Raw genomic sequence first — 16608 nt, 5'->3', positions numbered from 1 at the left:
GGGACTCAGCCGCCAGAGCGCGCTGTGGTTGGTGCGCGCGGCTGTCGGTCAGGGCGCGGTGCGGGAGGGGTGGGCGCTGGGCCGCTGTTTGTTGTCATCCCAAGATGGAGTTTCTGCTGGGGAACCCGTTCAGCACCCCGGTGGGGCAGAGCCTCGGTACGGCGGCCTGGGGAGCGCGGAGGGGCCCGGGGGAGCCCGGGGAGACAGCGGGGGCTTCGGCCAGCGGGCGAGGCTGGAGGCAGCGGGGGGTTCTGGGGCTCGGCGAGGGGCCCTGGGGGCTCTGGGGGGTCTGTGAGGAGCTGTGGGAGCGGTGGGTGGAGAGTCTGTGAGAGCCCATGGGGGAAATTTGGGCTCGTAAGGGGCTCTGGGGCTTGGTGGAGGTGTCTGGGGGTTATGGGGATCAGGGCGGGTTGGTGGGGGGGCTGGGGGTGGTGGGGCTGCTCTGGGGGCTCTCGGGGCCTCGCCAGGTGTGGGAGGGTCTCTGGGGAGCACGGATTCCAGGGCTGGTGGGGGCTTGAAGGGGCTGGAAGGCTTTTGCGTTTGGGGAGTGCTGGAGGCCTCAGTGCGGGTCTCTGGCGTTCGTGGGGGGCGTGGAGAGATCCGAGGGCAGAGGAGGCCTGGGGAACAGGCTGCTGTCCATGGGAGGAGGCTGCCTCCACGTCGAGATGGATGCAGGAAGGTTGTTGCATCCCACAGCTCATTTTCCTGAAGTTGAGTGCCTTCCTCCAGACCACCCCGTCATTGATGTACTTGTTCCTAAAATACTGAAACCTCCCCGTACCTCTGAGTGGGCGAGGGGGTGATGTGGTTTGGAGACACAAATAAGTGCTCATTTTTCAGCCTGGAGGCTGATTCGTGGTTTTGGTAACGTTTTTGTGCCATTAGCAGGTTATTCTGAGCCAGCTTTCACTGCGTGGCCAGTCAAGGCCTCCCTGGGCTGCTGTGGCTGCTCCCTCCCTCCCACAGACCTGTTCTTTCATGGCTGCTCATGTTTTGGTCTGGGTTGCCATGGCTGGGGCAAAGAAGAGAAAGGAGAAAGCCTGGACATCACTCGTGCAGAGTTTGGTAACTCTGAGTTTTCACCTCAGCTGGGTGCGCTCTCAGTGCCTCCTGCTTTCCTCTGTTGGGCCCTGAAGAAATTTAAGATCTCTGACATTGCGGTGGGAAGGAGCAGGCTGGCTCAGGTTCCTGCAGTGCGGGAGGACGGGCAGTCCCAAAGCCAAGGTGATGCTCAGTTGAGCATGTCTCCTGCGAGGCAAGGCTGGGAGAATTGGGATTGTTCAGCCTGGAAAAGAGAAGCCTCGGGGTGAGCTAACTGTGGCCTTCCCATATCTGAAGGGAACCTGCAGGAAAGATGAAGAGAGAGGGTCTGGAGTGACAGGGCAAGGGAGAATGGCTTCAAACTGACAAGAGAGTAGGGGTGGATGGAATATTGGGAAGAAATCCTTCCCTGTGAGGGTGGTGAGGCCCTGGCACGGGTTTTCCAGAGAAGCTGTGTCTGCCCCATGCCTGGGAGTGTTCCAGGCTAGGTTAGACAGGGCTTGGAGCACCCTGGGATAGTGGAAGGTGTCCCTGCCCATGGCAGGGGTGGAATGAGATGATCTTTAATGTCCCTTCCCACCCAAACCATTCTGTGGTTCTATAACATACAACTATGCATAGTCTAGTCTAGAACTATTCTACGTTGATTTATGGAATGATGGAAATCTTTGAAAATCATAGTGGAGAAAACTTTGCAGAGTATCAGCTCATGGCCTCAAAGTTCTTTTCTAGTCCTTTCCTCATCCCCATGTGCAGGGACAACCCCTGGTCGAGGTGAAAGGCCCTTGCATGGGTGAGTCTCACGCTGTGCTTTGAGCATGGCTGGGCTCTCTTTGCCAGGCTATATGGAGCATATGTATAACTTGCTGTTTATCCTCAGCCATCTGGGCTGTTTATTTCTTCTGCTGAGGGAGGGAAGTGCTGGGAATCAGAGGAGAATAACGAGAACAGCTCAAGAGAAAGGTGATTTTAGAGTGAATGGGCTTTGTTGTGCTTGGCCATCAGAGCACCCCTGCCAGGACAGCTGCTGCTGGGCCAGGCCTCTGCCGGCAGCCTGGGGAGGGCAGGCTGCAATTTCTCCTCTCTTCATTGGCAGCTTCTTTTAGTGGTTTGAAGGAACTGAAGAATTGCTGGGGGGCTGGGAGGGAGGAGTGGTAAAATCTGCTTTTTTAGCTTTCTGCCTGTTTAACTCCGGAGTGCAAAGGTTTTCACAGCTCTCACATCCCTTCGCTCGCTGAGCAAGCGGCCGCTGCCAACTTCGAGGCTTTGAACACTGAGCTGCTTCCATCAGATAAGGTTAGGTGTGCAGCTTCCCTTAATGCAAAATTCAGCTGCACTTTCAGAATGTTTTTCTTTACTCCCAGGGGGAAGAGATAACTGCAGATTTTATTTTGGAAGACAAATTTTTCTGCTTCTCCTATCGCTGCCAGTTATCCCTTTCTGAGACAGCAGTAAAACAAAAGCATGCCTTGTTCTCAGACACTGCTATTTGCCCAGTGCTTCCACAGTTTGTTTTTCCAATGAGCTTGTGGAATATAATTTTCACTTATGCTTCTCTTCATTCTTTGAAAGAAATGGAATAATTTTGTATTTCTGTTTAAACATATTGTGTTGTACACAGTTGTGATGTTTTCAAGCAAGGCCTAACACTCACCATAAGGGAGAAGTGCAGAAAATCCTGTAGGTCCATCAGCACACCAAGAATGTGTGTTCTCTGCCAGGAAGCAGCAGAAGTTCACGAGAAGATTTAATTAGGGCTCTGCAATATCTGCAGATAAATGCCAGGTCTGAAAGAAAAAAGATGTCAGAAAAGGTTTGGGGAGAGCTGAGAGAGGTAATACAAGGGATTTTCTCTTTTCTCCTCTTTATCTGGATAATGTCTGAAGCTAGGCAGGCTTTTTATGTTAACTCTTTTGCTTAATGTGGGAAAGTAATGCTAGGATGAGCTCAGAGGATTTGTAATGGAGATGGATAGAGTCTCCTGCATCTAAAGTGCCAGTTGAAATGGCAGCCAGGTTCCTCATGGCTGAAACATACATGATTTTTGGACTGTCTTATATGGTACCCTCTGTTTAATTCCCAGTGGAGACATAGCAGAAACAATATAAGCCACCACCATGGCTGCTAATTACAAACCTCACCTAATTTTGCTATAATACTTTACTTTGATTGACCTGTGGACACTCAGCTGACCTTGTGTCTCCAACAAAGTCCTCTCCTGAGAAAAGTGGTTGGTTTTTGGTGGGGCTGTGTGGAAGGCAGGTAGCTGTGCCTGAGAGATTCCTGAACTCAAAAAAACCATTTTAATTCCACTTTGCTTTTTACCTGGAGGTTGCTGTGAAGGGAGCTTATAGCATCATTTTATGTATAAACCAAAAATCTCACCCAGGATTTTGTAGCAGAATCCAGTACTTCCCAAAGGTTTTGTGAGGTGCTTTTCAGAAGGTCTTTGGGAAGGCTGGTGAGAGTCTAGAGGGTGGAATTGGGTGCCATGGATTTCATAGGCTGCCAAGTACATCGAGGTTGACAAGATCCTTTGTGGCACTGGGTGCTGGCCCAGTTCTTAGTACTGAACTGTTTATTTTTTCCAATTACCACTGTAAATACTATCTTGAAGAATACCCTGACCAGTGAGGAGCAGAAGAGCAGGAAGATGTGTAGTAAAGCAGCTCTGACTGAGTGCTTGCTATGTGGAGAGGGATTGGCCTGGAGAAAAAGCTGCAATTTACAGTAGTGGGAATTTGCCTTGAGATTCACCATCCTGCCATAAATTGCTTTTTTATCTTTCTTTGTTCAGTGGAGCCATCTTTAAAGTGTCACCACTCAATTCAAGGTTATTAGAACAAATACCCCTGCTGCAGGTTAGCGAAAACATCTTCGATGATTAAAGCTGATTGAATTACAAGAATGTGGAGTGCTGGTGACTCTTTTTTGGCCATTCTGCTTATTTGATAGTGGCCATATGCCTTACACATGAGGACACAGGGAAGCCAGCTTTAGGGTTTTTTGTTTGTTTTACTCTGGAGACATTGCAAAGGCTTCAAGAAAGTGCTTCTTTTTTTGAATCCAAACCAAACCTTGCTGCTGCCCCCTCATGCAGGTGCAGAGGGCTGACCTGGGGCAGTGAGGTGTGAAATGGGCTCCTCATGGGGTGCTGGACAGGGGCAGCAAGGTCAGTTTTGGTCAGGCTCTGGTCAGGGCTGTGTGTGCTGCTGAACTGAGCTCTTCTCACTGCAGCCCCAAATATGCCTGACGCAGAGCCAAAGGCCTCTGGGGATGAAGTTCAGCAATTAAGTGCAGCAAGACTTGAAAGTTAATTTTTAACACTTCAGTAGAAATGAAGTTGTCCTGTGTAGCTGGGAGTGGGGATCAGGTGCTGCTGGTTTGCAGCCCTGGTGCCTGTTGCTGAGAGGAAGTTTCAATGCACAGTGCTGGTCTGGGCACTTGGAGTCTGTTTTTGGAGGAGAAACAGTGTGGTGATTTAAGGAGGCTACAAAAACAAGGTTTCAGCAAAAGATACAGAGGCACTTTATTGAAGCAACAGTGAGGCAGACAGCTTCTCAATTGATTTTTATCAAAGCACTTGCAGTTTCCATTCAAGGCTGTTAAATTGATAATATATATGGTGGATACAGGCTGTTTTCAAAGCTGCTGTTTTGTTCCCCCCCCCCTTTTTTTTTTTTTTCCTTTTTAATGGGAAAGTGCTTTAGGGGGTTTAAAACACCTTTTATTTTCCCTTCCATAAGAAGCACTTGAGCCCTTTCTTCAGGTTTCTTATATCTGTAAGATTTTTATGATTCTTAGAATAAAAACAGTTCCTAAATAAATGAGTTGATGACTACATGTAGGAACAGAGAAATGCATTAGAGCCAGCAGCCCATGGTAGTCCTGTGGGAGGCATTAATCCAGGCTTTCTTGTCCACAATTTCCCTAAGTTCCCTTCAGAGTAAACTTACTACTTTGCTGTGCTGTGAAACATTTTTTTTAATAGATGAGCCTTTCCCCAATACTAGAAATCAGTGTTTAAAGTGTACACCATAATCTTCGGATGTGGTCCACATAAAATATCATTTTTGCAGTGTGCTGTTGGGCTCTGAATCTTCTCTCTCATCATTCATTGCCTTATAATGAAATAAAAAGTCCTTTGCATTTACCCACAGCCATGGAAGCATTGTCCCTTATTCTAAGGAAAGCTTTTCTCCATACAAGGTGACCGTAACTTCTCTTGCTGTATCAAAAAGATGAACTTTGCCTTTGCCTGCAGTGAAATGGGCACAAGAAGTTCTCTCCTCAGAGCTGAAGTATTTTTCTAGGTACTCCTGTAGCTGGTCAGTTTTTAGAAATCCAACCCCCCACTGCTCATTCAGAATTGTGCTTGTCATGCAAAAAGAGCCTGATAAAGTGCTTTTAGTTTTATAAGATTATTTGGATCTGCTTTCACTTCATGACAATGGATTATGTTGTAAGGAAAATCTCCATGAAATACAAAAATGGATATCTTTGCTCTTTAAAGGAGCAAATAAATACTGAGTCATGAATCTGGCAACTTGGAGAAACTACGTACACGTGTGAAGCTGGGTAATTAGTATAATGCCATTTAATACTGGGTTACTAAGACTGGATTTATTTTATAGGCACAAAAGCAGATTGTAGTTCATGAAGGTATTATAACATGTATTTTTGGGTAATGCTGTTTTATCTCTTTCAGCCTGGTACGCTTAAATGTATATTCCATATGCTTCTAATAGCCATCTATATGTGAGAGTGAGGACAGCTTGTTCCCAGTTTGGTACTGCTCTGTTCATGAACTCAGCAGATTTTTTTAGACTTTATATTTAAAATATGCTTGCCTAAAAACCACAGAAAATCCCCACAAGCCCTTCCAACTGATGTAATATTTCATCCAAAACAATTTTCCCCCAAAAAAGTACTCTGTGTTTTCCTTAGTGAGGAACAGCTTTAAGGTAGGCAGACTTTTCTATGATTTCATAAGCTACGCTGAGTTTCTAATTAACAGTTTTTGAAGGTGTTGAAGGCATTTGTGGCATTCTCAGTGACAGTGATCAGTGGAGGGACAGCAGCAGCTCTTGCAGAAGTTTTGGTGAGATGATCCTTGCCTGGGAAGGTGCTGCCTGATGCCTGCAGGGCTGGGGCTCTTTGAGGCTGGCCTGGCAACCTCCCTCCTCATCTGGTGTTTCCTTCTTGGCCAAAAACAATTTCATCCTCTGTGTTTGGGTTTAAAATCTGTACAATGGGTAGGGGATAAGAGCATAAATGTTTGGAGAGCACAGGGAGAAAGGATGTTGTGGGAGCCCTGTGAAATGAGGAAATGACCCAAAAACTCAGCCTGTGAAACACAGCAATGAGTCTGCACAGATCATCCAGAAGTTTTCCTCCTTCTCATTTGCATCTGCCTGGGGAATTCCTAGCTTTCTGTGTAAAAGAAATTTGTTGCTGAGCATAAAAATCCCACCAAGGATAGATAAGTCTTATCTTCTGTATTTGTGTAGTTATTCTATTGATGGTTCTGTCCCATCGTTTCAGTTACTGCCAGTGGCAAAAGGCTCTGTTAAAATTGATGATTCTTCAGTACAAAAGGTACTGGTCGAAAAGCTTTGCTAGAGCTGGGACTCTCTTCCCTTAGGAGCAGCTCCTTTCATGTTTTTATACAAGCCAGGGAGTCAGATCTTCCAGCTATAGGTAACATTTCCCACTGCTCAGGAAGGGGAGATGCAAATAAATCCAGCCAGTCTCTTATTGGCAGCAGTCTTTAAATTTAAATATACGGTCCATGATTGTTCTCTACCTGCCAGAATTTTAAGATGAGCTCCACAATACAGTAACTCATTTCAAAATCAAGGATTAAGGATGTAAAAAATCCATGCCCTGTCTGTGTTTGAGCAATTCCTGGCATGGCTGTGTTTGGACTATTTACCCATGCTCCTGTATCACTTGGTTCACAGCATTTGGCAGCTCAGTGTAGTCTCAGGGAGCATCAGGAGACTCAAAAATGAGGAGATACTCAGAAGGAACCTGTTGAGTAAGTTGGTTACCTTGTAGCCTGCTTATTCCTTGAGAGTAGGGCAGCCTGTTCCCCAGCTGGACCTCGGAAACCTTCTGGGTTAAATTAGCTTGGGAAGAAATTCTTTTTTCAAATTCAGATCAAAGAAAACATACACAAAGTGAAGGCACAGACTTGTGTTGTAAGCTGTTTAAACTGTGTTCGAATACCAAGAATTTTTCAGAGCATTGGTTTCATGTTTTTAAGGCAGGAAAGACTTTGTTTCATCCCAAATGTGGTCAGGAATGTTGAAGATGTTAACTTGAACATGTTGCATCCTCTTTATTTCCATGGGATACATTTACTGCAAGAAATATGACTCGTTTGCTATTTGACCCAAATAACAAAAATAACAAAAAAAAAAAAAAAAAAAAAAAAAAAAAAAATCCCATTTTTTGCCTAGCTTAATAAATGCAAAAAGTCCCTTTTAGAAATCTGGTATTTCCTGACTATTTTTTTTAACTTTTATTTTGTCTCAATTATAGCTTTCTGCATTTATTTTACCTTGCCTTTCCTTGCCCATAAACACAAAAAACTACCTTGAGCATATTAAATAAATTGCAAGCTTCAGCAGCTTTGCCAGGAAAGTTTTATGATAATCTGAGCCTGCAGGTGACAGATATTTCATAGCTTTGTCTTTTGAGACTAATAAATATATCTGTACATTAAATAGAAGCATTTTACTTAAGCTTTGGTGACCTAACACGTACTGAAATACAGATAATTTTTTAAGAACATCTGCAAGGCTTTAATTAGTAGTTTTGTCCAAGAAGTCCTGTCTAAGGTTTTGACTGAGATGATCCAGAGATGAGGTACTATGTTGTAGCTTTTCCTCCAAAACCTCATTGATTGCAGTCTGTTGGGCTCAACAATTTCCCCTCTTTTACTTAAGTTATTGAGGATCTTAATTCCTCGGTTTTCACCAAAAAGCTCTCTGCCCAGTTAACAGAGTGTTAAGGAATTTCATGAGTTAATTGGTTCCTAATTTAAGGATTAGGAGAGAAAATATGGAAATTTTATTGGAATATTTCATCTGCAGTGAGTCTTGAAATCCGTCTCCACGCTGTGACCGGAGTTATTTCCTGAATTCTGTCTGGTCTTTTCCCGAGCAGTTGTTATGGGATATAGGTATGATAATAAGATGATTGATAGTGGGATGGAGAGGTTGGGCTGGATGCAGCGTGTATTTGGGTTTGTGTTACCCCGAGCTCACATTTAAGCTGTTGCAGTAAATAGCTTGGTTTTTTTCATTATCTTTGAGCTGCCCTTTCTCTACTGATTTTCGGTGGTTTTAATTAGAAGGGTATTTTGCTGAAAAGAGCGAACTCAGACCTTTGCGAAATTTTCTGCTAGTACAAATAATGGTAAATCTGAAATCACTTATTAGACAAGGAGTTGTTATGGCAACTATAAGATGGTTGGCTAATCAGAGAGTGAGATCAGTTTTTATTTACAAGTGTAATGAGCAATTAAGTTTGAGCAGCTGTCAGACTTGGAAAGTGATTAAAGTTCAGCAAACAACCCAAATGGGTCAGTGTTCAGTTCTGATGGTTTTCTGACACTGCAGCTTGATCATCTGTGGGTTTTACCTACTATAATTAAAATTGCCTTTTAAATCCCATCCGTGCCAATGACTTGGCATAGCCAATGAGTAGAAAAACCCCTTTTTCCTACCAGGTTCCTTAATGGGTATTGGCCTGGAGTCTTGCTGTGGGAAATGAGGTATTTCACGTGTAGCATTCCTTAAAGCAAAGCTCAGTTTGGATGCGGAATCATCTCCTGGCTGTGGGGATCACCAGGAGGGAGCTGGGGCGGCGCAGCCTGGCTCAGCCTTTGCACCTCTAAAGGCTCCCTTTCATTAGAGGCAGCATTACGCAGTTGTTGGTTGCTTAGGGAGCTGCTGCTGGGCTCAGAGGAAGGATGTGCACAGTGTGCATGAGCATGAAACCCAAAGGAAGTGGAGAAAGTTGTGATTCACCCAGAAACAGGAGGGAATGCCCAGGAGAGGCTGACCTTGGCCCCAGCTGGTCACAGTGGACAGGGCAGGCTGCTCATCCTCGTGGCTTTCCCAAGCGTGAGGAGCTGCTTCTCTGCAGATTCCAAAAGACTGCATGTGTTCACACTGGGAGGGTTATCCTCCCATCCATACTTTGCACCAGATCAGCCTATTTCATTGCTGGGCTTTGCTTCCCTGCTGCACGTGTTAAATAAGCCAAACTGTTTGTAAGCCTTGCTCAAAATTTGTGTTCTAGTTAGAATTTTAACTGTCCAAAACAGTTAAACCAGTAGAGTTATTTTCCAAAATTATGCTGCAGTCCCATGATGCATTTACATTTTTATTAATTTCGCCACACTAATGGTATGATGTAATAGAGGCAATTGCAGTGGAACTTGAAATGGATTGGGACAGCTCCTGACCTGAAGAGTTTACAAAATTGTGTGCCTAGATAGCACAAGTTGGTGAATGGGGACTTAAGGGGAAATTAAAATGACAGTCTCAGAAATAGGCATTTGCATACTTGACCTAAACTTCTGGTATTTACATTTTCTATTTATCAGTCTTTTTCAGGCTTATCTACAGCAGTGGCACATGAGAAAACAGGGCTGTAAAAATGGAACAGAATTTTTAGTAGGGTTATTAGAGACCAAGAAATCCACATTTCTCAGCCCCCAAGATGGGATTGCACATACGTATCTTGTTATTGCTGTTGCCTGATTTGCACTCGGGTTTCCTGAGGAGATTGCTTGGGAGTGTTTATCTGCTAAGCTTCTGCAGGCATAGCAAGCAGAATGGGCAGCTGGCAGTGGAGCCTTTCAGTCACCACAGCATTGGCAAAAGTCATTCCTGTCACCTCATGGAAGAGGAGCCAGCTCTTCCCTCCTCCCCTGGTGGAAACACTTAGAGTATTCCAGATGCTGATCCTCAAGCCGTGGAGATTTTGGAGAATTGGGGTGGGGTTGGAGCTTGCTGCCTCTTGCACGGGCCTGCTGTTGTTCTGTAGAGCAGTGCAAGGGAAGACTGCAAAACTGAAATGCAAACTGAAGCTTTCACACAAGAAAACACAACCCATCCACTCTCAAAAGCTGCAGACTCGTCTGTCTGGGTCACTCTACATGTGGGATAATTGTGGTTTTCCAGAGATGCAGCTCTTTCCTTCCTAGTTGTAGGAGAGCTGGGGTGGGAACATCCACTTGGAATAGTTACTGCAAGAGTTGTTGCATTTCACTTGTAACACATTTTAATTATCACATGTGAACATTTGCTTAAAAATTCCGTGTAGCGTGCTGCAGCAAAGCAGCTAAACCTGTTCTTGTAGGAATGAGTGATTTTACCTATTTTTTCCCCTCACTCAATAGTATTTTCAGTTTATTTTAAGCATGTGAAAATGTGGGCAAGTGATTTTAGGAGTAACCTGTAAAAAATAATACAAATAATTCTAATGTAGGAGCGTGATGATTCTTTCTGCCTCATAGTTTGTTTGCAGCAAACATGTTATAAGTGAGCAGGTGGGAGGGGGATTTTGAAATATATGGGGATGGATTTTTAGAGTTTGCAGCTGACATGGATTAAAAATTCTTAGAACATTTCATCCATGAAAGGCAATTAGTTTTGTTTTATGAATATGAAAAGCACGTAGCTTGTAAGTACTGGAGTGAAGTCCCAAGTGAGTTATTAGAACTTGCTTTACTCATGTAGTACAAAATTGGCCATCAAGAGCTGATAGATTTCAAATATAGCTCACTGACACACTGATCATCCATAACTTTTCATAAAGTCATTTTTTTGGGCTCACCTGTAATTACTGGATGCTGTTGAAGTCCTGAATGGGGCAGATAGTCACACATCAGGACACCTCCTTACTCTTGATGGTGATTACAGCATGTTGTGCTGCTGGGAGATGGAATTGTGATACCTCTCAGCCTGCTTTTCCTACTTTCAGCTGCCCCTTTCTCTGAGTTCTCTTTCTAAGTTAAGGCTAATAAAATTAATGGAGTCTGCTTTTTTTTTTAGCAGTTGGTTTTTTTTTGGCATTCGGAAAAATTAATGCAGTCATTGGTTTTGGATTTTTGGGGCTGTCTGTATGAGTAGCTCTCATGGAAAATGATGATTTTTTTCAGCTTCTTTGTTTATTTTTTGGTTTTTTTTTTTTTGGGGGGGGGGGCCAAAACTGTTAGAAAATTTAAAATTTAGGTAATTCTAGTGTTAATCAACAGATGTTATTCATCCAGTATGTCAGTGCTTTAATACCTGCGATTCTCAGTTAAGGAACCGGTAGCCCAAGTTAAAGAATGAGGTAGCCCCTCCAACCATCCAAATTCCACGGAGAAACTAAAACAGGATGAAAACTCTTTGGCAACTGGTGGGCTACAATCTAAATTCTGCCTGTGGAAATGACTAAATGTTGATGATCTTGTTATAAAACACTGGCTGCTGGACAGTGTTCAAAGGAGGAGGAGATTTGGGTACCCATCCTGATGCACTGACCTGTTAAAACAACACCGTGTTGATAAATTCTCCCACACAGAATCGCACGGACGCATCGCAGCAGTCACAGTTAAATTTAGAAAAGGCAAATCTGAAGGAGACCATTTCATCACCCAGGAGATTTTAATTCATGCTTTCGTGCCTCTCATCCAGAGAAGAAAGATGGACACTCAGAGTGGGATGATATTAAACTGCTGGAAGTGTTGCCTAATAGATCACAGATGTCTGTGGAGTGGCAAGTCATCATCCCCCCGACACAACGGGACGAGGGGACACTGTCACGAGATGTGATATGTCATAAAGGATCATTGATTTGTTGTTCCCCTACTGTAAATCAAACATCTCCATTCAAATCCATTAAAATCCATTAATACAGGGTGCAGATTTTAAAACTGCTTTGACATTTCTGATTGAAGGCTTGGGCGTATCGATTCCTGACGTGAGCAGGTCCTTGTTTGTCAATCAGAAAGTAGCACCATCATCTGAAAATCGTGGGTTGGCAGCGAGGTGGGAATCTACCCAAGGTCACTGTTAAAAGAGATGAGGAAACGTGCAGTGAAGGCTGAATTTTGGGGAAAAGTGCCTCTGAATCATGCAAATGGCTTGATGAGCTGGGAGCTGCTTGTGTATGACCTCGCTCTGAAGGACGGCTATTTACAGTACATGGGTCAACATGTGAGCTCTGATGAGTGTCAGGGCATGGGAGGAAGGTGGCTTTCTGTGCTTTGTTTCTAAAGCTGTGTAGAACGGGGAAGTCAGATGGATTTCACTGTGTTTTAAAGAAGCAGTAGTGTCTCTCTGCCATCTGCTTTGGAAGAGAGCAACTCACATACACATGTCATTCAGTGGAGTTTGCTGTCAGCAGCAACAATTTCTGCTGATGGGGGAACTTCAGGGAGAAGATTCATAACAAAAGCCTTTATTGTATAGAAACACACCGTTCTGCTTGGGATCCAGCTTCCAAATGCTTTTAAGGACTGTGACTAAACTACCATTTATGCCTGAGATGAGAGACATCTGAGTACAGAAGCTGCCTGGACCAGGTTGTCCTGCCAGGCCTTTTTTGTGCAGCACAATTGCAGCTGGGAAGGTCCGACTGGTTTTACACCCTGCAAATGTATCAAGACCTTTGAGATGAGATAAACTAAGTGAGCCATGCTGATCTGCTCCCTTGCCTGCTCTGATATTATTATAAGGCTTTCTGTTTTGGTTTTCTTTTTGTTCAGGTGAAGCTCTGATCTGAGTATGAAAGAAAAGTCTTCTTTGTTGTACAGCTGTTAATATTTGTTTAACATGTATTAATCCATTCACCTTGCTCTGCTTCTGAACCTGCAGTGCAGCTATGCTCAGTTAATCACCTGGAGTTTCCTGCACCTGAGAGGCTGAATTTGTGGGTGATGTTTTTTTCTGCAGCATATCTAAATCACGAGAATGTTGTAGCATGTCTGTGAGTACCATGAGGTCCTTGAAAAGGCACAGTAATTACGTACTATAGATTCATGATTGCAGGTACGTGTGATCTGGAAAGCAGGTTGGAGGAAGTTTGGCATTTGGGTGGCACCTTCAAAAAGAAGAAAACCTGAAAGTTAATTGGAGAAAATGACAGTTCCCAGTTTACTGCTGTGCTTTCCAACAGCACTCAAGCTAAATACTCTTTAGGATTGCACGTGTGCATGTCCACAGTGTCTCTTTATTTTATTTTAACATAGACTCTGCAGCCATTGCCAACTATTCATTTATTCAGCACCAGAAACTTTGGCAAAACAATGAATGGAAGATAAATTATTTGATCCCAAAGAGTTTTAGTGTGAGCATAGCTAAAAGCCAAGTGAAAAATCGCAGTGGTCCTGACAAGTGGATGGCCGGTGCTGCAGCAGTCCAACCCAAATCACATTTTCTGTAGTGCTTTGCCGTTCAGATTGAGCCCGTTTGTTCTAGCTGACTGGCTTTTTCCTTGGAAGTGTGAAGCTCAGCATTTTCAGAGCAGTGTGAAATAAGGAATGTAGAAAAAGGACTTGGAGCAGTGAGGTGGCTAATTGAAAAATGCTCTTGGAGCTGCGCGCTCTAACAAAGAAGCTGGCAGGGTTTTATGAGTAAGTCACTCCAGAGCTGAGTTTTGATCTTGAATTTTGAATGAGTCACATTTATATTTTAATAGGAGCGTTTCGATAAAAAGGAACAATCCTCCTGTTGGTTACCATAATGTCTAAGTGGCCGTGACTGTCTTTTTAAAAGCAAATATAGAGAAACAAGAACAGTCTGTTGGGTCCAGGAGTATCCAAGTGTGTTATTTGAGTGTGTCTGTTTCCCAAGTGAGATGCCTTGAATTCAGCAGCTTTGTGAGTGCTGGAGGTCTTTGGTCTTAGGTCTTATCTTCATTTTACTTGGACAGCTGAAATATGTTTCTATGGCCTCTGTATGGTCTTTCCCTGGATCTTATTGATGGTGCTGTGGGGTCATTGATGATTGAATCCAAGGGAGACAGCTGCAGTCACAAAATGTAATGGTGCTTTGAAGTGTAAAACAGTTCTATAAGCTACAGCTCAGAGATCATTTGAGCAATCTTGTCTGGTTTGCATTGCCTTGCAAAACTCTTGCTATTTTCCTGAAAGCCCAGTCTGTAAAAGCATTTTGCTTTTACCCTCAGCTGATGCCCCTCGCTTCTGAGAGAGCAATGCTGCATTGAAGGGAGGGGAGCCAGAAGGATGGAAGCAAAACCCTGCTGTTACTGTGGCTCCTTCTGATCCCTGTTATGCAGAGTGAAATATAACATATCTGACTGTTTGATTTGCTAATTTCAGTGGTGGAGCACAGCTGGTAGGCAGGTGGACTGTTAAGAGACAAGACAAAGATCTAAGATCTGCAATCTTATGAACTTGCAAGCAAAAAAAGCAAAAACAACCGCAAACCCTAAGATGTTTTATGCTATTTGAACACCAAACGCTGTTGGAGGGAAGGGGAGAAGTTTGGACTTGGAGCTTTCTTGGTTTTGGATCTCTCTATCACAGTGCACTTGTGTGCATGTGTCTTGCATAAATAGAAGGTGATTTTGTGTGTGTCGTTCATCCCAAATGTATGAATCGAGAGTCTCTGGAGCAACATCTGGAGAAGACCCAAGAGAGAAAACTGTGAGTTTTCTGAACATAAAGATCTGTTCATTCATGAGAATCTGATATTCAAACAGAAAACTGCAGTTGTGTCCTTTCCATTTAATGTTATTTCTAGCAAGTGCCACATTTAACTTTCCCTTTTGCCTTTTATCCCAAGATCATTCTACAGCACCATAAAGGCTGGTACTTATAGATGGACTTTTGGAGAGACTTTTACCCTGGTGCTGTCATCATTCAGACTGGAATAGCTGCTCTCAGTGCTTCCAGCAGTCAGAATTCCAATCTCAGCTGTACAAACATGCACATGGAGCAGTGGTATGGATTGAAGAGAGCCGAGAAGAGCTTCTTGAGGATAACCAGTGTTAGTGTTTCTCTGTGAGGCCGCTTTTGACCTGGTTTCAGGATGGGTGATAAAAGTTGTTCTATTTTCTTCCTGCATTTAGAAGCTAATTCCTGCCCTGCCCTGCGTAACCTGTTTGTTACGTGGTGATTGTACAGGAATTTCTAACCTGGTTTCCTTGTGGTGACACCTCAGGTCAGAGCAGGTTGTTTGGGCAGAGGTTTGGCTGTGGGTGTGTGCACCGAGACTGTTTGTACTGGGAGCTTTACACTGCTGAACCCTCTGAGTGCTGTAAATGCTACAGGATGTCAGCATGAGCAGGGAAATGCTGATATTGCCATTTGGCAGAGCATGGAAATTTGGCCACAAGAGTTGGATCTCAGAGGGAAAGTGTGAATGAAGAAAATAGCACCGTTTTTTCTCCTTTCCCTCACAGACTACAGATAAGCTGATGCTGTGTGTGCATAGGCAGTGCCCAAGGTCTGCTGTGTGTCAGGCATGGAGTGCCAGATTGTCTTTCTTCCCACCAGAACATTTATGCTTTAATTTGGGACACGTGGTGGGAACTGATAGCATCTTGTTTCAGAGAGAGACTTTCTGATAACCTCAGTGGTGGTATCGTGTCTCTGTGTGAGACACAAACCCAGCATTATCCCAGGGCTCAGAGCTGCTCCCGAGTCAGGAGCTGTGCAAGGAGCCCTTGGCACCAGGCTGGGAGCTGCCAGCCCTTCTGTGATGCAATTAAACTATACCACAAACTCTTCAGTTCAGGGCAAACTCCTCCTCATCACCTTCCCTCTTAACATTTCTTATTGCACCCTGGAATCCTTTGGTCACATTCCAGAGTTCATGTGTGAATGAGCTGGTGCCTTTTAACGGGTCTGAAAGAGGTTGAGGAACTGATTACTCTTCCAAAGGGGACTTGCATGATTTGCATGCCATTCCTTTGCTGTCCTGTGTTAGTTTCCAAAATCTGTTTAATTTTGTCACTCGTGTCTGGGTGCTATTTGAGGAGGAGCCTTCCAAAATGTCCATGAAATACTGATCAGGTTATTGAGTATTTTTAATTTCCTGCATTTTGGTTATGTTGGGTAGGGATTCTCCTACAGCTGAGTGCAGGCAGAGCTGTTTCTCTAGAAATCCAGAACTACAACCTGCTGTGTGTTTGCTCCAGAAGAGCTCTGCAGGCTCTCAGTTCGTCATAGCACAATACTGCTCTTCAGGCAAATCCCACCCAAACCTTCTCTGCAGCCAGTGAGCTCCTTTGTACAGCTGAGAGAGCACTGCAGCAGCAAATCTGGGTCACACACCCTACAAAGGACACACAACTCCAGATGACAAGTGCTCGTGTGCTCTCTGTTGCTGAAGAAGAGACTAAAATTAGCTTCTGACTCTTACTCGAATTAAAAATTACCCAAGGGGAAAAGAATTAATTCTCAAGAAGGCAACTGTTATGTCTTAAACCCACACAGTCTCAGCTGTGTATGCAGAAATGCAAAAATAAAAAGGTAGCAACCAAGTTTTTTGGGAGAAAGGGGATTTTGTTTTCACTGGAGTATCTCAAAAAGGG

The 16608-nt window shown here is 44.0% G+C and overlaps 1 protein-coding gene across 4 annotated transcripts in view; it reads left to right on the top strand.

Annotated features, from left to right (window-relative positions):
- The first annotated feature begins 1 nt into the window (after window position 1).
- The window catches only part of TOM1L2 (target of myb1 like 2 membrane trafficking protein), a 56850-nt gene continuing 40243 nt past the window's right edge, over window positions 2-16608 (top strand). For 3 of the 4 annotated variants that reach the window (XM_068207219.1, XM_068207218.1, XM_068207220.1), the window contains exon 1: window positions 3-156. In XM_068207219.1, the coding sequence (XP_068063320.1) occupies window positions 105-156 (52 nt within the window). In that variant the 5' untranslated portion in view covers window positions 3-104. Of the gene's footprint in view, window positions 157-16608 lie in introns of all 4 variants that reach the window. The other variant, XM_068207217.1, reaches the window with a different exon arrangement.

Source organism: Anomalospiza imberbis, chromosome 16, assembly GCF_031753505.1.
Source record: "Anomalospiza imberbis isolate Cuckoo-Finch-1a 21T00152 chromosome 16, ASM3175350v1, whole genome shotgun sequence".
Lineage (NCBI taxonomy): Eukaryota > Metazoa > Chordata > Aves > Passeriformes > Viduidae > Anomalospiza > Anomalospiza imberbis.
This window is presented reverse-complemented; position numbering and strand designations above follow the sequence as displayed.